General features: G+C 38.8%; 1 protein-coding gene across 5 annotated transcripts in view; it reads left to right on the forward strand.

The window, feature by feature from the left end:
• The first annotated feature begins 1082 nt into the window (after nt 1-1082).
• Nucleotides 1083-26458, forward strand: part of LOC111273266 (nose resistant to fluoxetine protein 6) — a 28630-nt gene continuing 3254 nt past the window's right edge. For 2 of the 5 annotated variants that reach the window (XM_022854973.2, XM_022854970.2), the window contains exons 1-18: nt 1083-1659; nt 11040-11133; nt 15752-15869; nt 16355-16475; nt 16864-16951; nt 17436-17539; nt 18229-18355; nt 18555-18619; nt 18942-19035; nt 19461-19556; nt 20472-20554; nt 21158-21270; nt 21876-22025; nt 23686-23738; nt 24329-24509; nt 24947-25017; nt 25400-25515; nt 26108-26250. In XM_022854973.2, the coding sequence (XP_022710708.1) occupies nt 1089-1659; nt 11040-11133; nt 15752-15869; nt 16355-16475; nt 16864-16951; nt 17436-17539; nt 18229-18355; nt 18555-18619; nt 18942-19035; nt 19461-19556; nt 20472-20554; nt 21158-21270; nt 21876-22025; nt 23686-23738; nt 24329-24509; nt 24947-25017; nt 25400-25515; nt 26108-26250 (2388 nt within the window). In that variant the 5' untranslated portion in view covers nt 1083-1088. Of the gene's footprint in view, nt 1660-11039; nt 11134-15751; nt 15870-16354; nt 16476-16863; nt 16952-17435; nt 17540-18228; nt 18356-18554; nt 18620-18941; nt 19036-19460; nt 19557-20471; nt 20555-21157; nt 21271-21875; nt 22026-23685; nt 23739-24328; nt 24510-24946; nt 25018-25399; nt 25539-25875; nt 25973-26107; nt 26251-26458 lie in introns of those variants that run through there. The other 3 variants (XM_022854976.2, XM_022854983.2, XM_022854988.2) reach the window with 3 other exon arrangements.

The following is a 26458-nucleotide window of genomic DNA, read 5'->3' on the forward strand; positions in this document are numbered from 1 at the left end:
ACGTATGAAATTAAAGACAAAGCCAAAGAGATCCAACTACGCTATATTCTTTTGCCCGATGTCCAAAACAATGAAAAAAATATATAAAAAGTATATTTTAGATTCATCGTCGTACCGGAATCCATTCGGTACAATGTTTTATGATCGGCGGACTACGAAATCTTTGGAGCGTTGAGTTATTGTCCATTTCATTTACATGGCGTTGTTGATGATGCGTATTATCGCGTACTTAACTGCTCAATATGACGTTACGTCTCGTTGGCACAATACATCTTATTTAATAATACTCGCTTCGGGGTTTTTCCAAGGGGAACAATCATTAAAGGACTTCGTTTTTACTTGACGATTAGTCAGTCATCAGCGGCGAACATTTCCATGATCATTGCTTTTGGTAGTTTAATGCGGCCGCGACAGGTACTGAAGGTAAACTAGGTTTTTTAACGCAAAGTTTCTGCATCCAGCACCTTCTTTGCCGCGATTACTGCTGTTAACTTAAACTTTAACTTTTCACCTGTCATAACACAACAATGGTGTATGCTTATCAGACACGCGGCCAACAGTTGGTTACACAGCGCCATTTCAACATCTGAGCCATCTGGAATAAAAACACTATTATGAGCGCCTTTTTGTCAATCACTTTTCTGCTTTCTGTATCTTCTTGTTCATCTTTATCCAATGACGGACTTCTGCTGCCTTTGTAAAGTCGGTATAAGTAATGACCACGGTCGTCTTGTGTACGTGTTGATGATAACTTGCGCTTCTGCGCGTTGCGTAAGATCATGGCGGCGATACGTCTGCTGTAGCTATCTGAGCCGGTCAACGATCAGGCGTTCTGGCGACCCGTAACACTGTTGGTAGCCTCGTGGCACAGCCGTGCTGTGTCTACTGCTTACGGATGGTAATGATGCTGTGAGCCAATCAGTTAAGAAGACCAATCCGACGACAAGCCTGCACAGCAGAGGGGCAAAAAGGTGCAAGGGCTGTTTACCGTTATGCCGCCAGCAATTGCGGCAGTTCACCCTATAGGGGGACACCGCATGCGTCCGGTAGCGCTGGACTATTCTATGTGTAGGGGCCGACCGGCGAAGATGCGCCAGCGCTCACTTCTGGTTGCGCTCCTTTGCGCGGCCTTAGTGTCAATCTCTAGGTGCGGTGCAGAAGCTTCACAGGATAACGCGCGCACTGGAGATGTGGGGGAAGCTCATGTCGGACAAAACGCGAACGAACCAGTGGCAGGCGACAACAGCGACGAAGCGAAGGCGCGTACAGGTGACAAAGTTCTGGACAAAACTTCAACAGGACAAAGCAAAAGCGGTGAATGGGAAGTGTCAGGGAATACGTTCAACACTGGATTCTATTCGGCACAGAATAGAGAAGTGATTGTGAGTGACAGTCACGATAAGGGTCGAAGTGGTGTCAACAGTGAAAACAGAGAAATAACGCACGCTCGCTCTGGATATCTGATTGGGAACCCTGCAGAGAATAAAACAAGAGTAGATTTTGAGTCTAAATTAGGCTCCCTTATGGACTTACTAATGGAAAAGGTGACAGGTAGTAGACTAACCTTAAATGCTCTCGACCGAATAGACGAAAATTGCACCCAGGCGTTGCTACGATGGGTTGTTGCATTACGAACAATGAAACCGTGGGCTCTGAAGAGTAAGTCTATGCTTGTGATCGTAAACTAAGTCATTTTGATTATAACGGTTATGCTCGTTGAGAGATTTTCATAATAGAAATAACAATAATGCTATTTGTTTTCTATTGCTACAGTTATTTTCGGGTCATTTCGAGCCGTTACCCCGTACAGTGGCACGTAAATTATAAATTACTAAAATATTCTTAAAATCAAATATCGTGAAAGGGGTATGATCTACATCATTGCGTACAGCGCATATTTGCCCCTGACGTAATTGTCCTGAAGAAAAATATGACTTCAATGGATTCACACTTATTGCTGCACACTTCATTGGTACGACAGGAAATAATATCGTTGAAGGTGGACTTTTTACGAGAGCATTCACGCACTGCCCAGTTTTAATGCGGCTTTAAAATAAGACAGGTGTATAGGCAGTCACGTCTTACGTATCTCAAACTGAATGTTTATTTCATTTACTATAATAATTATTAAATAGTCGCTCGATCGAAGACTGCAAACAGAAGCAAATCCTATAATAGCCCATAATTTATTTTTCACTCAGAGGCGCTCGGCTAATGTCGATATAGCCATATATAAGAATACCGTGTACCACTGCCTATTTTCCTGAAAAGATTTTCTCAAGCCGTAGCCTAGTCAACGCTTTGCTGCTGCCGCCGATAGGTCGATTAGCGACTAACTTAAATAGACTAAACTTCTACATAACATTTTCGCCTCGATACTTTGTTACAGTGGTTGATGACAAGCTTATGGATCCAGGTGTGAGAAAAATGCCCAATTTTGCAATCCTTGACATGCACATGTTCGTTTTTTTTTTAATACATATTCACGCCTATAGCTAAATTTGGGCACTGGCCGTTGCGTTGTGTAATCTGAATTGAACAGAGCTTATCAGTCAAGGAGCGCAACCTCACCGCTACCTCTGATTGTGGACTGACTAAAGGGATTCATTACAGGCTGCTGTTAATAAATAAAGTATACTTGAAATATATGTGAAAATGAGCGTTCCTATTTGCCACTGGACGCAAATATGCAATAGAAAAGTGCAGGGTCTACGTTTTAAGATCTTGGCGGCCCTCAGATAATCCGTCTCAGACAAATCTCATTCTTCATCTAATTGAAAAGGACACGTTTCCATGCATCTATATAAGATAGATATCGTTGTCTCTGACACTAATTTATGATCAAATGAGCATTGATTTATATATAAATATTCTCCAAATAATCTATCGTTCAAACCATTGATTACTATTATAAAACGAGTTTAGGAGGTGAGACAGACATTTTCTGTACACTCTCGTTTATATCTCTGGTTTGCAACGACATTTGTAGTTACCTACATAACTTAATTGGTCTACGTATCTGCTGTTTTGTAGCAAACTTTCGAGAAATATATATTATTATACACGTGAAGGACATAAATGATTCCAGTCGCGACTAATGTAACATCATAGTAATCAATGATATCGCTTACTGTGAGTCAAAAGCAGCGAGGTACTTGTATGGGAAGCAAAGATGTATGACTTTTTTTTTACGTTAGCGGAGACGCCTGCCTCATCAGAGTTGGCCCAGCCTTCGCTGACGTTCACAGATTGAACACTTGGAATTTGTTTTTCTTGCCATGCTTGTTGTAATTTACCTCATTGGCTTTAGCAAGAGTTGCGGACAAGAGTCACTTGCTCTGTATGTTCCTTTGTTCTGTACGTGTGCTTTGAAATACATTTTGGTCGATTCGTGTGCTTAAGGTCCAGGACCAGTCAGTGTCTATGTCATCACCTAGATGATGCATGTTGTACGCTCAGAATTGCATAATCTTTGGATCAGACGGCTGATGACATCCAGCAAGAGATAAATGTATCTGTGCCATGATCCGAATCCAGTACTCTGTATGTGAATAGCGCTGGCCGGCAAAGGTGTTGCCACCGCATCGTCGGAGGGATTCGTGCACGTTTACCGACTTTAGGCTTATGCGAACCTATTGACTATTTTTAGATGCTAATTTTCTGAAGGAAGGTTAACTATTGTAATGATAATTTACAAATTCAATATTATAACTTAAAGCTGTAGTTGACGCCAACCGTATTAAAGTTGATACTATTCAAAGGAACTGTAAACACGTCTGAAAGCATCAAAATGTTTTAATTCAGATCCTTTTTCAGATATCGGTAAACGTTAAATCATAAAGAAATTTTCGTCATCGCCATAATGACTTCAACTTAGTTATTCATTTTAACTGATATAATCGATGTGTACGTATAGCTCATGTGATACTTCTGTTTTTTGCGTGAAATCTTCCGTTATACGACTAGACCTATCCTCAATAAGAAACATAATAATCCGTTAGAGTTCCTATCCAGCGGCGGAATACCGCTGAAGAATCATTTCAAGCCAACTCAACGATATCTGAGATCGGTATAATAAAAAAATTCCAAAGAAGGTTGTCTGTTTTCACATGAAGACGGATTTGTTTGCCACAAGTGTTCATCTATTTACGTTAATTTCATTAAAAAAAAATGGTAGCCATCAGTAATACGACGTTCGTATGTAAAGGGTTCGATTTTTTGCTGGTGCTTCATTGGAGTTGGCTGAACGTTAGACCGTATTGGTAAGGATACCACTGGGCTCAAGTGAGCCCAGTTACCCTGTTAGGTGCTAATGGTGATCGGCGTTTTGCGGATCGACACCCTTCGAACTGTAAAGTTCGGCGTAAAATTTGAGTAAATTCGAAAAGATCGACTGCTCTTTGCGGGCGCAATGACGTTATAGTTCCTAGTAGCGAGCTCAGCATAATAGTATATTACTACGGCTGTTTTGTCCTACGAATGTCTTATTCGGCGCCGAAATGACTTTTCCAAACTTTAGTAGCTTACCGATTTGCTATAAGGCGTTACTCCAAACTAAACGTCGTCTGTTAGAGAGGTGATTCAAATTCGATCAGAGGTAACTTGTCAGATTCGTTGGAGAGAATTTGTTGGGGTTCGTATTTGCGAGCAACAGCAGCATTACGAGGTCAAATCAGATGCGCCAGAACTACAGCCACCTGGAGCAGGACAAAGATTTGGACTAACATACTGGTACGTCGAACCGTCAACGTTATACAGGGTTACCTGCTCGTCCTTCTGCTGCTTGTTTATATGTAATATTCTAGATTTCAACATACTGAAGGAATCTAAATTTCCTTTTTACATATTTACGAGAGCTTCATGAAGTAATCAAAATGTTGTATTTCAACAGGACTTTTCATTTTTCTATACACACTGTGCTATACGCCATTTTATGAATGCTAGAGAATTTGGCCTTTTCCTTGTCGAAAGGGAACGCTGAAATAACCGTTACAAAATGGTGCGCCGACGGTGGCCGTGCGCAACTGACATGCTTGTAAAATCGTGTTAGAAGTTTGGACCATCTCTGCAGATCACCCCCAGGCCACCACCACTACTATCACAAGGGAAGATACAACCTTCTAACGAAAAAACAGCTCGGCAGAACAGAAATTGTATTACGTCATTAAGTATTGAGGGATGCTTTTGCACTATAAATTGGTCAGTATGCGCCTTTTTCTTCTGACAGATAACAAAGAGGTAACAGTCGAAGTAAAGTGTTGCACCAACGAAAAACTACAAAATTGAAATTAGAAGCACTCTATCTGTAGACGCTAATAATGTTCACCAGCAATCAAATTATCGAGATATAACGATCAAAGCAAATAATGGATGAGCCTTGAGTTGAGAATTCGTAAACATCCAGCTAACTTCAGTACACAGGAGTACGCATCTATAAGACAATCAACTCGTGCTCAAATAAAACGATGTGTGCTAATGGATCCATTTCCATTATAGTTTAGTCAAGCAATTGAGAATATTCGAATGACGAAAGTGCCTTCTGGTGGATATCGTACACACTACAGCTACCCGCCTTCGGCATGGCAGAGTCATTGTAGTTTGACACAAGCCGGTATCGTTTGATTTCCCACGTAAAGCGGCCAAGCGTTTCATGTGACAGTGTTTGCCGCGTCGCGAACGCTTTGGGTAAGAGACCCTCACGGTTGGCCTTCAGCGTCACATTGGGGGTGACTCGATCGAATAGCTGGACACACCAGCGGCAGTAGCAACAGATTACTGACTTTTAGCGACACCAATGTCGACCATCCTTGTGCCCCCTCGCCCCCCGCCGATACCCACCGGCGTGATAACTGGCTCACTTATTAGCCACGACTTCGTCCTACCCTGTTCCTCACCATCATCATTATCACGACAAGCATCAGCCCGTGTCTGATCTTCATTTTCGCACACGGAATAAGCTATGTAACCTGCCATCATATGTGCTCCGTTCTGATCCGGTGGAAACGTATGCGTTTAATCCGCATTTAACTTACGTCGACATGTTTTTTCACTGACGCAACCAGTGCTATAGAAATAAATACGTGGCTCTAACAAAAGCAGACCCTAGTTTATGAGCGAGCTTTGATTTCTGTAAAAGCGAGTTGCTGTTTCTTTTTCGGTTTTATAATATAGAGATTGTATCGAATCAGCTAAACCAGGTTCTTTTTTTTGAGCAAAGGACTCCGCATGAATACTAATTAATCTTGTATGAAATTAATTTTCCAGTCTGTAGTAGGATTATATAAAAATGCTGATTTATATGGGGTGTGAGGCTCTCTCATCGAAAGGCCTCAGGCTTACCGGACGTTCTGCATTCGTAGAAAGCCAGTAAATGTTCACTCCGTATGGGTTTCATAAGAGATCGCTACGAGCTTCAGCTCAATCGTTGCATCGTTGCGCTCAAAAAAGCTAGTAGATGCAATGGAACAAGAGCTAAAACCACGAGCTAGCTGACCATACGGGATACTGCGTGCGCAACATGCCCGTGATCGCCTACCGGTTTTCTGTGGCGTGACTTATATCGTTGGAATCGAAAAGCTTGAAAGCGTGTTTCTTTGCTGTACCCTTTAAATTGTAAGGCCCTCTGGTTGTGCCACCGCACGTTCTCTGGTTACGAATGCCCGCTATGGCAACATATTGTACAACGGTTGTACAAAATTATTTATCTGGAATTTTATACCGAAAGCTGTGACAATAGTTTTAGAAAACAGCCTTTCTGCAGGTGCCGATTGTAAACCGTCTATCAATTGAACTTCGATACCGCATCTTTGCTGATTCTCCCATGCGTTAGGTTAATTAGCAACAAAAGTACGCCAGGCCATGCGAAGGAGTAATAATTTAGTAAGTGGCTCACCTACCTACGGCTAGAGTCAATGATTTTGGACAGTGAACGCTTACGCAGTCATCCCTAGCTTTACATTTTGATCAACACTGATTTTTTGCCCACTGGAAAACGTGCTAGTTAAAACGTGGCTGCTTCCGTTCCACACATTCCTTTGAAACGAATGGCACGAGAACATCATATGCATATGAAGCCCATCGTCTTGAGACCTATATTGTTCCATGCAGAGATTTGTTGCAGGGACCAAATCCAGCCCATATATCGGGTTGTGTTAATTGTTTGTATTTGCTGATTTCTTCTAGGACACCGTTTCGGCTTTGCAGTTATAGGTTATTTTTTAACCCATTCAAAAGTTTAATCGTGTACGTGATTTCTAAATGTTTCGCTGACAGGAACATCAGCAACAATTGCAAATTTGTTGCAAGGCATTATATATGTTGTCCTATCTAAAGGCGCTCACTTTAACCATCGTATAAAAAAAAAAACCAAAGCCTCAGTATATACCAGCTATTTTCTGATGTGTGAACATATATATTGGCCCACGTTGGAGGTATATTTTTTAGATTTTTAGATACGACAAATGTGCGACCGATGATTCTCTTCAATTTTTCTGGTAATATCCTCATTTATTAGTACGATCTTCTACGGTTTCTAGACAAAACGTTCTGACGTGTGACATCTGTATCACCCCATTTTAGCCAAACGAACGCCATTCATGAATTTCTGCAGAAACAAAAATAGAAGACAGGGTTTCGGCTATGCGGGGGATGTTTCTCCATTTAACTTTTCTCCATTTTTTCCGGGTAGCCAAAGATGACTGTTGCGTGGCACGGTCATGGTAGAAGACAACATCTAATTTTTTTTCTCCAGTAAGCTATAGTTCGCTTGTCAGTTGTTGACAGTCGAGGCGCGAACCAATCGTTCTGTAAGACGGCAACTACTTATAATGCCCGATTTCTTTTTAATCTCAACAACAGCTTAGGGCATCACGTCCTCTGGCGTCAGTCTAGGTTAGACCACATATTATCTCTAATGTTTTTTGTTATACTTGTACATTCACATTGTGGGTGATTTATGTTTCACTATCCGTGATTAACCGCTTTGGAAAAAACTCAATTTCGCTGTGTTTATGTAAAGTTTCGCAGACGGAAACACGATAGACTAAATTCCTGTGCGTCTTTTCGCGTGGCGCCCAAAATATCGAACCTATTTTTTATAGGCGCTTTTTTCAAATGGTTTAAAAGTATTTGGTAATGGATGTCTAACTTCATTGGCAATATGATGGCTATTCGTATGTTGGTGTTGCTCAACTTCCGCAACAATTTCATCAACTTCTTCCGTACTTGGTCGACCACTACGAAAACCAACTTGTACATAGAAATTTCCATAGCGAAAGTAACAGAACCACCGACAATGCGTCTTGATCATAAATAGTCAGCGTTCGTGCCATTATCGTGGTAAAATTGTAAAATGGCATGATTTTTTATAGAAATCTTTCAAGGCATTCTATCCTATGTCTGAATAATGGCGTTCGAACAATGGCACCATATCTTCCACTGCCAAATCTTACCTGTCAAGTGACATCGCTGCGACCCGTCCTACTTAAGGTAGACGCCTTTAACGCCATCTCGATATAGAAACGGCCAGTACGTTTCCAAGTATGGCTAAAATGCTGAATGTAATTTAAAGGAAATCTATTTGTTTTTTGTGAAAATGCAGACTTTTTTCGTATCTGATCGATACGTTATTTTACATATAAATATAGGTACTTATTTGGGCACTGGCTAATTAGATTAATAGTATCACTACACAATGACTCATAATTTAGAAAACAATTTATGGGAGTCAGAAATTATCTATATTTGTCACACGTTCTATTAAAACATTTCATCTGTGTTAGCGAAGTTATTGGCAATCAATTTGTTACCATCTGATGTTCGTTTTGAGTGATCTTTTAAGAGCAAATATAAGTGCGCCAGAAAACGCGCGTAAATATAGACTGTTAAGAGTGCGTGTCACAGAAGAGACTAAAACCATACATTTTTTACCAGATGGTTGCTATGAGTAGGCTTCAATAATAGACGTATCATCTCTTGTTCACCGTCGGGTTCCGTTATTTCGAAATTATGGGAGATTCGAGTAACCCCCCTTGTAACAACATCATCTGTCCAGCGATTTGACATCATCTCCACCGGTATAACTTAGCATAGCTAGCCACAATGAGAACATCTTGAGTTTTGTTTCCACAGAAAATTTTGCGTTTTTTTTTCATAGGGAAAACACTTTTTGTTGACTGGTTACCTCAGCCTTTACAGATGAGGGTTGATAAGTGCCATCAGATAGTATTAATCTGACGTTTATCTCGTAAACATCAGATTATTACTTGTATTAATAAAAAAATATTTTTAGAATCGAGACCATCAGAAATACGTTTCTGAAACCCTACGACGAGTTTTTACTATTAGTTTATAAGAACCACACAACTTAAAATTTTACCGGCGTGGAAGCTCTACATAATAGCTATTTTAAAACCAAATTTAAAAGTACCATTTTCATTTTAGCAAATGCTGAAATAGGTTTTCACTAGTGTTCGTTGGGATGCTGGTAGATGCATTACTACAATATGTCAAAGATTTCAATTCAATCGTATGCAGAATATTTCGGTGTGGAAATTCAAAGTCAATTAAGCTAACTTGAACCTTTGCAGATATTTTGTAGAATTCGGAATTTTTAAGTAAGTTAATAGCAATGTATGCAGTCTTTTTAAAATGGCAGATTATTATTGTGTAGCTTTCGTGTTCTCATGCTAATACTTGTCAAAAACTGTCCCGTGAGCTAATTATCATATATTAGACCGGCTCCTGTTCGCAGCGTTTGAAAGAAAGAGGAAGACAAATTTCCTATGTATTTCAATATTTAGGTATTTGATTGCAACCCATAAAAATGGCATATATAAAGTGACTGGCCTGCAGTAAGACCAAGCAAAACACAGCTGACTTAGTTTAAGACCAGCTTTTTTGTTTTTTCTTTTTATCTGAACCGCTTATCCAGATATATCACCTTGAGTGAGATAATAATGACGCTGATGGTCATTTCGGTACGAAGGGTAGTTGTGTTACAGACTACATAATACAGTTGAGCGTTATGATTGTGAGCCATTGCTCGATTGTCTTTAATTATATCATAAATGTATGACCTGTGAGACGTACAACAATTACACCCATATGTACGCTACATGGAACTTTGCCTGCCCACAGGCGTGCGTAATTTCGGCATATTTCGCTCTGCTGAGTGCATCAAATCAGTGACCTGCCCCCTTAAACACAAATCATACAATGAATATTGTTTTAGGGGTGCTATCAAAAGGAAGCGACGAAGGCTTACACAAAAGTTGACGGAGAAGCGGAAGCGGAAGTGGAAGTGGTCGCGGGGACCGCCTACGCGTGCGAGAAGCGCAAGACCACTACCCAACTGTGATCGCTTATCCTTGCAAAAACAAATAAAGAGTTTGTAATACGGTATCAAACAATAAACGAATTTAACAGCTAATTGATTACGGATATTATAATATAAACGTGTAATTACCAGATTTCATTTCAACCGTTCGTTTGATCGGCTTGCCTTATAACGCTGTGTAACAATTCGTGTGTCTTGTCTAAAATGAGACGCTTCAGTGATTTTAACAATGTCTATTTAACTTAAATGTGTCACGAATCAATGATGACTGCGTTGAATGCAAAAGGCCATCGTTATTTAACTTGAGTGACCTTACATAGTAATTCTTTTACTTAAAAAGAGTGTCTAATCTGATTTTTGAAAAATAAATATGCTACGGGAACATGACTGCAGTCGATTTAGTTAAATAATTTTCACGCAGGACTTGGCCTTTCAAATCACAAAATATCTCTCAACATTACCTTTTTCAGGACTTCCGTTGTGCGTGCCTGGAATATTGTTAAAATACAACTTAATACGGTTCCGGTCCTGAATTGTAGAGGAAAAAAAGTATATATACATATATATGTGTGTGTGTAGGTAGTTGTCTTAGTTTTGCAATATTCGAGCCTTATTTTGCGCGTATTAATTAGAGAGGTATTTTCGATTCGTTTAGCTAAGTGCCATGTCAAAAATAAACTATGTTTATTTCACATGCTTTCAGTGCTAGACGCAACGGGTCGTCCGCCTTCGGGTCTGGCATCGGGAACTATCGCTGACCTAGGACAGTTTAACCAATGCCTTAAAACGATAGCCAGGTAGGTCACAATGAGTTACTTTATCAAGTGTACTAACTCATCATTGATTAGGTTTTAACGTTTTCAACTTTTCTCGTTGGCACAGATCTGACTGCTTCGGACAACAAATGGAAGAGACTACCCTAACGAAAACAGCACAGAGTGAGCAATGAACAAATCACAGTGGCCTTTATTCTTTCTAATACGCAACAACCTTCAACTATTTTATACGATTTAGCAATCTCGTTATCGATTACGTTCAAGTTCTTATCTTTCGGCTGAAGCTAGTAGGTAGTGCGTGGGAAAGTTGTCGTCTAAAGTACAATGTATTACCCTTAAAAGTGACAAACCCTTTAAGTCGTATCAGCTAGTTATTTGCCATTACCATCCTCATTGGCTATAGGACTAAGGGTCGTACCTGTACAACATGCAACCTATAGTTATTGTACCTTGGCATTGGCATTATCCGTTTTGTTCGCGAATGACTATAGCTACTCTTAAGCTTAAGTCAATCAAAACGACTGAAGTTTTACCATCCATTGTAACACCCATTAAAACATATCTTTTCCAACAGATTTTCTTCTATGTGAAACATTAGGATCCCTAAACAAGTCCTATGAAAACTTTAGAGATACATTTCTGATCGTACCAAACAGCAAATGGTTTCCTTATATATTCTGATAGGGACTGTGGAATTACGGATTAGAGTGAAAAACGAGGTGTTATACGTGAAATAAGTAACACTTAATGTTTTGACTTATCCGTACGTCGACAATCCGATGACTGTACGCTTTCGGTTACAGACAAATTAACAAGTTTTGAAATGTTAACACGACGACTTGATTGATCCCTTGTATTTTTTTTGGCCCTGTTTGGTCTGCTGCGCTGTCAATGACAGTTCTTTCCAGCTGCCAGATCTCCTCAATGTTCTATAAGCTGTGTGACGATAAACAGACCCTGTATTGACATGAGCCTCCAAAAGAAAATTGAATATTTGTCTCTCTAACGAAATGGATCACTGATTTTGCAGAGGATAAGCTGGCAGGCCTCGGGTAAATAGTACTTGTTTAGACCGTATCACATTGTCGCCATGATAACTTAGTGGATCACGTATTTGGCACATAAGCTTTGAAACATATTGTGATCTAAATTCGTGTTGTGCTGACAGCCAGCTGTTTGATCGAACGGTTAACGCCGATGCTGAAGGTAAATGTCGAGACTAGATAGAGATCAAATATGATTGCTGATAATGGCATCTAATAAATTTTGCTTTACAAAAGCGAGACAAGCATTGATCATGTACATATCGTGTGGTCTGCCCATTTGGGCTCTCGTCCCATGCTAAATCAGCTCGTTGTCTAATTTGCTGATCGTTGGTTGCTGGCAGTTTTTTTAAAAAAAAAAAAAGAGAGTTTTTTCTTCCTGCTACTCTCTTAAGAAATTCGTCAGTTAGAATGCGCTTAACTCGGCGAAGACATCATTTGTATATTCGAAGGATAGCCAGCGACTACCTAAAAGTCTTCGACATCCGACTTCAAGTCACAGCCTCTGATCGTTGATGGCAATGCAATCCGGTGGATATTAAGTTCGGCACCTGATGAACGATATGCTATAAATTTTACCGGATTGCTGGCTTGCAACGATGGAAACTGATCGCTACGAGTTTGCCCAAACTTCCGCATGTACGCAATTACGTAGTATAATAGCTAATTACTTAATAATTATGCGGTGCACGATTTCGTTGATCTAATTAATTGAATACGCTCGTAGGCTGTTTTGACACTAAGTAGTAAGAGCAGTTGGCCTGCAAAAGGCCAACAGTTTGTTGGCGGTTACGACAGCAAGTTCGCTTTCCAGGAGCGAAGGGAACTACGTCGCCGTTAAAAGCTGTGTGGTTTTTACAGCTGTACCCGCCATAAGAATCCGCCTCGGTAGCGCTTTTTTAGCATTATTCTGCAAGACTCAGATTTTTCCTAAAAATAATAAGCCGATAAAATTAATGAATATTAACTTAATTATACCAATTCATGTTTTCGTCTTAATCTGTTTATTTATACCACCGTTTTTCCCAGTTCTTCAGCGATTTTTCTATAATTTCTTCCGTCGTGTCGAAAAGCTTGTCCGTGTGACATTTCCTTACCTTGAGGAATAGGAATCGTTGCAGGGGACCAGAGCCGGTGAATATGGGATTGGGGTGTCGACTTTCTTCTGCAAAAACTACTGCACGAAAAACTACAGCATTTGAGTTGTCCTACACTATACGTACGTACGCACAGCGTAGCGTGCGTATGTTCTGAAGCATCGTGTTTCCGATAATACGACAACAGCTGTTTTTAAATGGGAATTGTGGGTAAGTCAAGTCCGTGCATTAAACACCAGAAATGCAAGCAATGTAGACCTATAAGGAAGCTTCAAGTGTACATTTGGACTTAATGCTCTTACTTCTGGCAGATTTGTATGTAGAAGTATGGTGAGGATTTCCATGGGTTTTTAGTGAAAACTAGACCACCTATGCCCATATTATTCAATGCCTGCTATCACTTCCCCAATAGTCTGCACCGTCGAAATATAACAAGAAAAATACTATCAACTGCGTCCTCTGCCTATATCATCGTAAGTCTTTAATGTCCAAATATATTACCTTTTTTTACCATTTTGTTCTGGTAAGCAGTTGCTGGATGGGCCAAAAGGATAATAAATGGGCGTTCTGGAACGTATTCGATATCCTATTAAACGAGCCTATATTTCATCAAAATCTAGATAGCAATAAGAGGAACCCAGGTATGTTATTGCAAGGTATACGCACATCTTGAACGGACGCACTGCTAGACGCCCATTCCCAAATTGTTAAATTGTTCGAAATGTTTCTCTGGCAGATTTTGCCCCTGTATGTTTTCTTTTCTTAAAATCTTAGAAAGCACCATAAAATAAAAAAATGTCGTACAGAGTTTACGGCATCGAACGTCCCTTGCGATTCTCTAACGTACGTTATCAATACAAGTTATTTAGGGGAACCCATTATTATGTGTGATTAATGTTTGGCTTAATTTGACCATTTCATATTCAAAGATAATACGTGCCAACAACTTTGCAATGAGCATTTCCTGATGGAATTGTAGGATACAGGTGATCGTATAGGACTGGCACTGAGTTAGGGGTATAGAAACCACATTTCGGCTAATCCTTGTTTTTAAACCACCATTTCTTATAAGACCTTAATTGACATTGGAATTTTCGCAAAAAAATAAATATGCTATCAAATCATTTTGCTTATGGGTGAGTGGTTCTTGTTGCAAGATGCATTCGACCTCACTACGGTATTATCCGCTTAGTTCTTTTTGATTTATTCATTCGATCTAGTTATTCATTCAATTTTTATATAGGACACATGCTATATTCTATATTTGATCCGTGTCAGCGTCCTTGCAGGTCCTGTCTATAATAAGAACACTACTTCCCAAGGATAAATGATAGGTTTTTCGCTTAATCTGGAACTATTGTTTTGCATTTGCCTTAAGGACCTATCAGGACAGCAGGTTTTTGAAATGTCGGACCAGGCGTACGGATTAGTTATAATCTTTTTAGACTTCGTTCGAGGGAAGCAAAGATTTGCTGAACCTCGTCATTTATCTCAGCGGACCTTTGAGGCGGCAGCTTAATTTTGAGCCGATTTCTCGATTGGATAGCTTCATGGTTGGTAAATGTGTAAGTCAAAGGACTTTATTTCAACTAGATACGCTACAGTCAGCGGCGATACCGATGGACAAGGTACCAAGAGGTATACTTCATATAGCAGAGAGATTATTTTTCCTACAAGATGGAGAAGCGATAACTGCTTAGATTGGGGTTGCTCGTTTTCTAGATAATTCCTTTGTGCACTATATAAATCATATATAGATTCTAGTATCGGTTCGAATTACATCTGTTATCCTGCTAAGAAACTAAGCGCACGCACTGAACTGGTTCAACAAGGTCCAGTTGTCTCTCGAAAAATGAAACCCCAGTCGAGCGGTAGCTAGCAAAATGGTGACAACAGCAATAGGTTATGTCGTTGATATGAAACGTTTGGTAAAGCGCCTAGCAAATGTTGCATTATCGACTACGACGAAGTACAGGGTAGTCTATATTTGAAAAGGGTATGGGAAAACTGTTACTAGAGCATTTTACACATTACAGAATTTTAGTCGACCGCTAATACATTCAGCCTAAGGCGTAATTTGGGTTGTTTTCAGGATATTTAATATAGTCTAAGGGGATTTTTTAATTTTTTTACAACGTTTATGAAATTTAGTTAGAGAATGAGCCACGTTTTGCCTAGTGAAAATAACGGAATAGAAAAAGAGGGGGATCTTTAGTCGCATTCGTTGCCTAAATAAATGAGAATAACATACGATATTTCATTATTCGTCACCTACATACGCAGGCGTTCTCACTCTTCTTTTTTTTTTTTTTAACAAAAATCGTCTTAGTCGGTAGATAATAGGTAGATAGAAATCACAAACAATAAATGTAGGAGCCGTTGTGTTCATCCTGAATAGTCGTTGCGACAAGATTATTCAAATTTCCTCTATTTTTGTGACATACTATTGACTATGTCGGCTTTTTGATGTTAAAGTTGAATAGGTTCCATGATTTTCAGGGATGTCAGCGGATTGGAGTTGTTTCGTGGTCAATATTGTTCATTGTTTCTGAAACCGACTGATCTGGCTTCGATGAAAAGATTTGCGGAAAAGTTTGCTCCTGACGATCCGGATGAAGTAAGTGCCTATAGAATTTTGCAATGTCGTCTCTGATAATTGATTGGCCAGCTTGTTAACTGAAAGAGTATAAGTCTCTACTGCTGATTACTTTTTCAACATGTACCTAATAGTAGAGGCTGTAATGATAAGAGGTATATCTAGTTTCATTTGATTAATGTTGTAGAAAGATATGGGCTATTAACCAACCTTTAACCTCAGAACATTCCACCAGCTGAAACTTACAAATGATTAAACATGGGTGATACCCGATTGATATGGCTATGTTTACATTCACCTGTTATTTAAGGTATACTTTTCTTAGAAATACGTGGTACTTCCTAAATATATATTTTCGAAGGAAAAACAACACACGCCCATTGACTGTCTGTGTACTTCCGTGTAAATCTGTATACTTAGGCGAATGTGTACCAATTAATAACAATGATGTATAATTTGGAAGCAGTTTGGTAACACAAATTTATGCCGTAACTTCGTGGAATCAGGTGACGCTGGATTTGCAGGTGTTCCTGGAATCAAATCAAGACGTGTCACATGGACTTCGTATCGGGGTCTGTGTACCTTCAACCTGTCCCTCCGATGATCTGTCTCTTCTTGTCAATTCAGGTAGCATACAGATGCGCTTTAGATTACACCATTTCTATATGTAAAGTTAAACAAGTTCCTAAATAATAATTTTTAAGATAAGTGTCACTATCGATGCACACCACCGTGGTTTGAGATTTTGAATAATAAACGCCTGAAGTCATTGGAAATTTAACTATGAGTTCTAAAACAGATGAGCTCATGTGGGCTTGTTTTTTTTACACTATATATGGGCATGATAAAGCCAAAAGTCGAACGAGTGCGTTTGTAGCCTTTTTATATAGGTACTACGATTACATTTGGAACTCTAGAGGAAAACGAATACGTTATCTCGTGTTGGGAATATATTGTCAAATAGGTAAGATGTAAGCCTCTCAAATATTCATGATGGATTTCATTTTTCTTGCAGTTGCAAATGACTTCGGCCTCACAGGAAGCCTTCGGGGCTGTGTTGTTAAGGACAAGCCTAAGTTAAAAACGTATGAGAAGGTTCTAATGTAAGTAAGTCAATATTCACTTTTGTCCTGTATCAGATTCGTATGCAGCCGTAACTCGAATATAGTCTAAGCCATCACATACGTGTTTTCCGTTACAAACTAACCAGCAAGAAGGAAAAGTCACTACTTTATTGTATAAAAAATATCTCTGCCAGTGTTTACACTACCGCGATCTTTGTCATAATTCTATTTTTCGAAATACGCTCTGGAAACAACGCGGAGGCGGCAGCCTCAGACAAAAGATGAGAAGATCGATGTGCAGCATTTGAAGACTCATTCGACCCGGTCACGAGGAACAATGATCAGGCAACGTATAATCAATTGAATCGTGGATGTTTAATGTAAAGATACATTTTTTAACGTATCGTCAGATGTTGAAGCAACATTTGCCGAACAAAGTTTGTAAAAATGCTTTACTTATATAAGAAATAATGCATTTTACGATACCTATATAATGTTCGCTGGGAAAACATCGGTGTTACAGGTGCTCATTTAGTCTTCTGGTGTCCTTTGTGATCGTGGCTAGCGCGTTGGATGTTTATTTAAGAAAGGCTGGACAAAAGTCCAGCCTCGCCCAAAGTATCTCAGGTATAGTCTTTACTCGGCCCCTTGAACGCAGTACCAAAAGGGCAACTGTTTATCAACGCTAGCGCTTCACCAATAATGATCTAATCTCTTTCTAGGTGGAGCCTGTCTGTTTTTCTTCTTTCTTCCTTCTTTTTCGGCACCGATTCTCTTTTCGGTGGCACCGATGTTTTAATCTACTTGTATATATATATATATATATATATATATATATATAACTTTTTGAATCTCATTCTACGCTCCTAAATATAGGTCAGCGTTGCGCACGTCCTTATCTGACACGCCATGTACAAGTTCTCATAACATTTTGTCCCTGTCTTCATCAATTTGATCTCACGCTGTACCACCTCACACATTGTGGAAGTATACTTTTTTTCTTTGGCTGAACGATGCTGTTCTAATACGGGCTCTTTTCTTGTTGGGCTTGGAAACTTGCCAATAGACCCACCCCAACCATTCCTGCTATTTTTAAAAAGTTAGCGGTTAATCGAAGTACACAACGATAATAAAGGTGTTGATTTGATCATCCGGAGTTATGTCAAACAAAACCTTTATGTATATATATCCTTACGATTATCTTGTATGGAAGAATGGCATTTGCCCCTTTTAATACGATGCGGGTAGTAACGAGCGCGTAGTGAGTTGTTCGAATTGAATTGTTACTAGGCGCAACGTAAGCGACTTCATTTCAGCCGGCGCTACGGGATTCTACATCGAGACCTTTTCGGCAATATCAAACACGGAACGACTTCTGCATGTTCCCGGCAATGAGGATATGAGTACGAGTCAAAAGAAGCTAGCTTTCTTCCATGGCGTAAGGTACTGCTATAGCCTTAATCGGATATAGAGCGACTAATCAACGCTCTGATAAATGCAAATAATCCACTTGTTTGCCCATTTATCTTCGTATCGATATATTATTTTACGTCACGGCGTAATTTATACTAGAGCCTATTATTATATAGCCTTAATTTCTCTATATTTTATCAAAGTGTTCTAATATTACCAAAAATATCAGGTTCATTAGTTCCTGTTGGATTATCCTCGGTCATGGTTATCTTACGATCGAGCCCTCTGCCACCGGTAAGCCCTTATCTAGTTTTCAATAACGTCATTATACCGTCATTGTCTAAGTACTACTATAATATTTTATATCTTTATAAGTTACGGATAGCTGCATATCCACAATTGTACAATCAGTGTCTAGCGCAACGGGCAGAAGTAGAGTTTCGCAGTATACATTTGAGGTCAAAAATTGTGTTAACGCTATTACGATACCGGAAAGTCGTCTAAACCGTAGCGGTGTCAATATAAATCTATGTAACCAGTGGGTGGTGCAGGCTTTTCAAGCTTAAGTTCATAGTAACTTCATTGTTCATAACATGATGTGTTGCCACGTGTTAAGGCGAACTGGGTCGCGCGATGGAGTTCGGCCGCAGTTGGTTTTGGTGTCTCGTTGGTAACGCATATCCTGCCGTACAAACTTTTTTGTATATGAGGTAAGTTCATTTTCGAAACTCCGCTAAAGATTTATGAGACTCCGTCTCGAGTACGTCCGCAGGAATTTTTTGTTTGCTTTTGCAAAGATTACTTTGAAAAGGAGGCCGCTAATATTTGGGGCTTGTCTCACACATAAAGTTGCAACGGTGCTAATTTTCTGGAAAATTTTATGTTTCCTATCATTTAAGCCATCTAAAATTGTTAATTTACAAAATGTTGTCAATGGAAACGATGTGATATGTTTTGATCGTAACATAGCGTTTTGAGTGTTAGCAAAAAAATGAAGGTCGTCTGAAAAACAAACAACGTACGATTCCTTACGTGTAAGTCATTCCTAACCTAGTTCTATCGATGCATTTTCTATGAATAATTCCTAACGTAACGACGAACTAATTAAGTGCACAAAATTATCTCTATTTCATAGTGGTCTCCTGCTGGCCTACAACTATTTGCAGTTCGAGCAAAAAAAGGGGGCGAAACTGTCACTTCATCATAAAATTGTTATTCTTCTATTACGGAGGTACTTTGTGGCATATTGCGTAACTTGATAAATATGGCCTAAGCAAACAATGAGTAAATAGTATGAGATGTATGTTGAGGAATAAAGGAGTGTGTCTTCAACTCTAGCTTGATAACGAACTTCAGTTTCGTAGTCCTTAAGTTCTCAAGGCATATATATCTATATATACATATAACAACAAAAAACATATATATATATATATATATATATATATGCCCCTATTCGTATTGATGCCGTTACTTATTCAGTTTGTTTAACGAGTTATGTTCGAGAAAGAATATACATCTATTTGTATCGTAATGTTTCGGGAATCCCCTAACAATCTGTCTTAAAAAGCATGATATTAGCACTTTCAAAGTGGACTAAAAGAAGGCATACATGCGCAAAGGATAGGGCTTTTTACGCGAAGTGGCTACATGTTTTAATACTACAAAACTATTACAAAAGCGCTCAATTCAATATAAAAATGCAGGTCCAATAGAAATTTTAAGATCAAACATTTTAATTAAAAGGAAGAAAATGTTCTTATTTTGATCGAAATGGACTTGAGTCCTTTTACACGGAAATGTCGTTCGTATGTTGCTGGGTCTTCAAAGAACGACGCAGACCGGCAAGAGACTGACTGAAAATTAGAGGTAGCACGCTGCAATATTTTTACTGCGTATTAGGGACAAAAAAAAAAAACGCGAAATCTATTAAAGTTATTTCTGTGTATGTTAAAATGTAGTTAAATTGTATTGATAAAGTTGGCTAGATTTAGCATTCTATTTTAGATATTATCTATTGTTTAGTCCTCTGTAGGGTTAGATCATTTTCTGGTTACACTTTTGGTCTTCATGGTTACAAAACGTGAGTGATCATGTTTCTGACATAATCTGTTTGAAAATATTTATGTCTGTTTTTATAAACACCAAGATATATACGGGTAACGGCGCCGCTAATGTTCGTCCTTGGATGCTGGTTGCTTGTTCCATTGATGTTCGATGGACCTTTGCAGGGTTAGTGACCTAAATTCAGTTTGGGCATCGGAACATTACAGGATTACGTTAATTTCTGGGTGGTTTGAAGAAAAGTCTCTTTCCAGTTGCAGAATCTTCATTTCATATCTGGTAGAGTAGCAGCAGATACGCAAATTATTGCAATAAATAACATATTAGCGGAGCGCTGGCCACGTTACATGGCCTCAGTTATAGCAGACGTATGTTTTTTATTAATATTATATTTCAGACATTGTCGAAATACACAATTGGTATTAGGGTGCGTTTTTCAAATAAATGTATCATTCGTTCGCTATTTCAATAGCTTGCGTGTCTCTTGCAATTTCAACAAACGTGCAACGAAGATATCTTCAACTGGTAGAATACTTTTTCAGAGGCTTTTTTAAATCGTGCTAAAGCTTTCGCCTCACCTTCTCTATATTGTACTTTTGAATACGTTTCCATTTAAAGTTGTGCTAATTCTATGCTATGATTACTTTCAAGTTGAAAGGACAAGCGTATGTTGAGGCTATATCTTGCCTATGGAAAATCTTCTATTTCTACGGTCAATAGCTAAAACCATGAAGAAACAAAAAGGTCTATAGACGTACTGACGGAGCACAGTGTTATGTCCTTCTGTTTCAGCTGAGCACTACGGACCATTTTTTGAGACCTGTCAACGCAACTGGTGGAAGGTTTTGCTACATATCAACAACTTGAGTGACTTCTTCGACATGGTACAGGCTTTTTTCGCCATATTCCAGTAGTTAGACAAATTATAGTAGTTTATCTGTTTTACACAACTTTGATTCTATTCATCTTTGTCACGTTTTGCTTTGCAATTAGCGTGTGTAAGCCATACATCTATTTTGCTTGACCTATATATATTGTCTTTCTATATACATAATAACACATGTACCAACGGATGCTTTAAGAATGCGAGGTCAGTGTTTGTTGAATTTGTACGCAATATCCAGTTTCAAAACAGCTCAATTATGGAAAAAAAAAACTGGTATTCATTAATAGTATGAAGGCTCATGTCCGTATATAAAAAACATATCCTAAAAAGCTCACATAAAATTCAATAACATGCCTTTTATGCGAATTGTGACGCAACTTCATTAAGTCATCAAGCAGGCTGATGTAATTTATTAGCTGAATGTTGGCCAAGAGAGCTCAGGGGGGTCAAACGCAATGTTAGAAAATATTGAAAACACAAGTATGATGCAAGGCCTAGTTTCGATCAAAAACAATGATGCGACATGGTCGGGATTCGAACTAAGGGCCTTTGTCTTGTTAGGTCAGGGCTTTAATCGCTTCTACCTCCTGAATGCTATTATAGTGCCTACAGCATACGTGGTACGTAGGGGTCGACTGGCAAATATACATGGTTATATGTGTGATTCCTATACTGTTGGCAAAAAGGCCACGACTGGCACTTTTCATCTCCGCGGCCCTAATCGGTGTTACATCAACAATTGTCTTCCTGCAGGTAAGGAATCCAAGTACGTTCTACATTTTTATCGACCCACTGCCCGAAGCAAGTATTAGACTAGAACATAAGTAATGGTGGTTTTTTATGTCTTCGCTTTATTTCTATTTTTTCAGCGTTCGATTACTTTTACGGAACATTCAAAAGTGCTTCCGTTCCTTGCTCTATGTGACCGTCGTCATGTCATTATGCAGCAAATAGAATTCCACTTCGAGTTTACGCTCCAACGAAAAATGTTTCTGGTACTTTTTGTACATCTACTGTATTTCTGAGACAGTTATTTCATGTGTGGATACCATGAGCAAAGGTACTTTGCGAAGTTCAATAATGGTATTATGAAACTGAAGGATGCACCACTCCCATATACGTCCTATGCGGTGGCTAAAAAAGCCCTTTGAAGAAAAAACGGCTTACAAAAAACTAGCTAATTTGTCTAGAAGGTGAACTGCAATCATGTGACTACCGACAGGCAGGGATTTTGAATCCATGTTTGTCTATAAATCCATAAACTGAGTGAAGGTCATAAGGAAACAGGATTTTTTGTTGTTTTCTGAAATGATACCTGAAAGCTAGCACATATGGGTGGCTAAAAATGGTGTCTCCATTTCGATATAAAGTAGAGAAGGAAAAAATAGCTTTAGGGGGAAAGCTAAACTTAAGACTAAGCCAGATTCTCATCCTATGAATAACATAGTTTGCGTTTTGCAGGACGCTCTTACGCATTGGGAAAAAGATACGATCAATTACAATTTGTGTATAGCTAAGTTGCATTGATATGTATATCAGTAGTGACTGGGGCTCGGTAGAGATGGCCAGAGTCGTCAAGCGCGCCCTACAAGAGCTTGAGTGGAAGGCTCTTTTCTCATTCTGGTTACTGGCAAATGGGCTTCGAACTGGCAAAGCAGTGCATTTGACGTTACATAGGGTCTCAAAAATTGGACAGATGAATCCATGAAGACGACACCTGAAAATTTCTGGCAAGACGAGCTAACTAAATTGATTGACTGATAAGAGAAGCTCACAAAGAGCAATGGCAAAGACATAATAAATTCATTCACTTTTAGACTTCAAAACTTTTAGACTTCAAATGGAGGGTTTGCGTTTTTGTCATGTGAAAAAACGTCATTATCTATGTTCTCAATTTAATACATTACTTCCGTATAGGAAGTAATCGTTTAGTGACAAGGCTGTCTATTTTTTGAAGACTACAGCTAATCATCCCAAGCTGGATCGTGAAGAACTGAAGTTAGTCAAAATGGGTAATGCACCAAACAAAAAAAAAAAGCATTGCACCAACATGGTACTCGGTAAATGTTTATTAAATGGTTAAAAATGATTATTACAGCTCTTTTAATCTTAGTATCAGGTGTTTCAATAGGTCTAATTTAACTTTATTCGCTATGTTCATGGCGGCAACTGCTATTCATTTAAAAACATACATTAATCATCTGCAACGACGAAATGTAATTAACTTCATATCTCTGTTTAGCGCCTTCACTTCGCTTATTATATATTCTTTGTGATAAATCCCTACCGTGCCCTATGCGTTTTGTATTTTTTGAGACTTTGTATTTTGTTTTTGAAATTGTGTATATATTCTAATTTTACTCTTACATGCCCACCGATATGAATTGCGACAAACAGAAAATCTTGATTGCAGGCCTACGTGAATTCCTACCAGCCGGTGTCACTTTATACACAGCCTCAGATCTCGTAAGTGTGCAACAAAAACGTTTCTTGAGGTTTCTTTTTTATCTTAAGTTGGTTAATCTTTAGAATTTTTTCAGTGGTCTTCGGCTCACGATGCGGCCGTTCGAAATGTTCCTCACGAAACCCCCTATTCTGCTAGTGGCCTTTATACAATATAACTAAGCTAGCTTTTGCTGTTTTTTATGGTTCGACGTGGGTCTGTGGAAAGTAATGCGCGCGTCTGCAGCGTCAAAAATTACCGGATTTCCATATTTTTGCTAGCTAATGCAATAGGACAAAGTTGGTATTTGAGTATATAGGTCTGATTTGTTTCTCTTGAAGTAAACTAATTTCAGCTCCGAAGAACTAATAGGTGCGTCAGAAAAGCATCCTAAAAGCTTTTTGATGCGCTCTCCAAAATCGACCTTTGCTAGTTTATTAATCTCTAACGTTGTATGGGTCAGAGCACTGAGACGGATGACCTGATTTACACAGCTGATACATGACCGTATTTAATTTCATCCTCTAGTATCTCTGTTGACGTTCATCACACGAATACCGCAAGCAAAGATTGGACGAAAATCGTTACATCCTTTTTTATCTGAAATCATCAGGGCAACTATGGCAATGATGAAAGCGATCTACTACAAGCCGCACGCACACGTTGCCTCATATGTAGTCGGCGTCCTTATGGGATACTACCTTTTTGTAAAGGAACAGCTCGCTGGTTGCGGAACGACTCAAACGGCAATGCATAAATCCGCCAAGGTTTACAGAACTACAAGCATTAAGAAGGTGGGTCCGAACTCCGAGGACTCCTAGGCGGGGCATATGGCCCGGCCAAAAAGGTATCAGTGAAGATAACATTGACTAGCGTGAAATTGTTCTTCTCCGTTATCATGTAAAAGGTTGATTTGATTTAGGCAAGTTATTCCAAAGTCAACAAAAAAGTAATCTTCGACAATCACAAGCTCAGTGTGACTATGTGTCTACGCGAACTATACTGCTAACGCACATAATCCTAATACAGTTTAGAGTGATGCTGAACTAGACAGTATAATTTCTATTAAGTCAAATTAATTTGTGGTTGATTCCTAGTCGGTTTCCATTTAAATCAACATTTGTACATATTTTGACAAACATCACATAACACAAATCAAGTATTAGTATTATTATTTTTCCTTTATAATAGTATATTTAACTTTGTAATATCGTCTAAATATCTGTTTTAGTCGGTGCGCTACTTCGGATGGGTGACGTCTACCGGAGTGGCTCTTGCCGTCGTATTTGTCCCATACAAATGGTAAGTTCTTAGTAAATATAGTTTTGTCCCTGAGCTAACGGAAAGAAATTAGCTTTTATAAAGCTTTAGTTGTCACTTTGTTACAGGTATCTCAATGCTTCAATCAATTATTGATATACCCACATATACCCCATAACTCCTGTGCTTCTCTTGCTTTTGGGTAGTTCAATTGAATTGTTCCGTTTTATATGATAGATTCATTTGTACTTACTCGTTTACTAATTTACTAGCCTACGATCAACTGAACTAATCCCCATTTTGGGCATTTATAAAAGAAAAAAAAAAAAAAAATCATCGATTGATTATCAGCCTATTGATTGTCAAAATATATTTGTTATGGCAAAAAAATAGATGTTGCGTATAATTAAATTTCGTATAATAGGTTCAGTGGCGCTCCATGGGATGGGCTGGACTCGGCCTTGTACGCAGGCTATTCAAAGTTTATGTGGTCAGTCATGCTGTGCTGGTTGACGCTTGTTTGTGCTAATGGATATGGAGGTACGCATGTCATCAATAAATTGGTAAATTCTACAAAAGCTTTTTTGCCTCATAACCACCTGATTTTTGCTATTTGTTTCAATCAAGCTTTATGATGTTATAGATATTCGGTAAAAAACCTTTTTTACCTATGTAAAAAAAATTTAATCACGATACGATGCTTTCTGCATTGCACTTGCTATTTACGTTCTAGTGCTGGGAACTGAATTCTTTTAACATAAATGTATGTATATGTATTTAAGATTGGTCAACGTCCCATTACCTCGTTGTTAGGAAAGACTCCATTCAAGTCTTTAAGCTGTTTTAGGTTTACAGTTATACTTAGAATTTGTCCGACGTTTTTCAATCTGGGCATTTTAGGAGACCCCAGTGGATGTTCGAGCTTAAAATTGGTACCAAACCCAGTCGCATGGAGGATTCTTGAGACTGAAACTTTTGCTACTGCGTTAATAATAAGGTCGCTGTTTATGATAGGCCTGATAAAATTAATCTTTCACTTAAGTTTGTGATAGATACGAAGTAGGTTACCCGCCTCATTCCTATGTAACTGAAAAGCTAATGAATGTCCTTATCTCGTTCTTCTTGCGCAAAGGCCCAGTGAACGCGTTTCTTTCATGGCGTCCTTTAGTTCCTCTCAGTCGACTTACCTATGGAGCGTACCTGATTCACTCTCCGCTTTATCTCGTTCGGGCCGGCATCCTCAGGGAACGTTTTTCAATCCAACACTACCATCTAGTAAGTATCAATTGAATGAATGTACCATTCGTTTGTCATTAGAAGATGAAATTCTGATTCTAATTTTTTTTGTTGTTTGCAATGCTAATTTCTCGGTGAAATATGCCGTAGAAAGTCTACACTCATTATATATTAGGTTCATTGCGATTTAAAGTATCATTAGGGTAATTACACAGTAAACATACACATGGAGGGCACCAAGATAACA

Source organism: Varroa jacobsoni, unplaced genomic scaffold (genome assembly GCF_002532875.2).
Source record: "Varroa jacobsoni isolate VJ856 unplaced genomic scaffold, vjacob_1.0 scaffold_195, whole genome shotgun sequence".
Classification (NCBI taxonomy): Eukaryota; Metazoa; Arthropoda; class Arachnida; order Mesostigmata; family Varroidae; genus Varroa; species Varroa jacobsoni.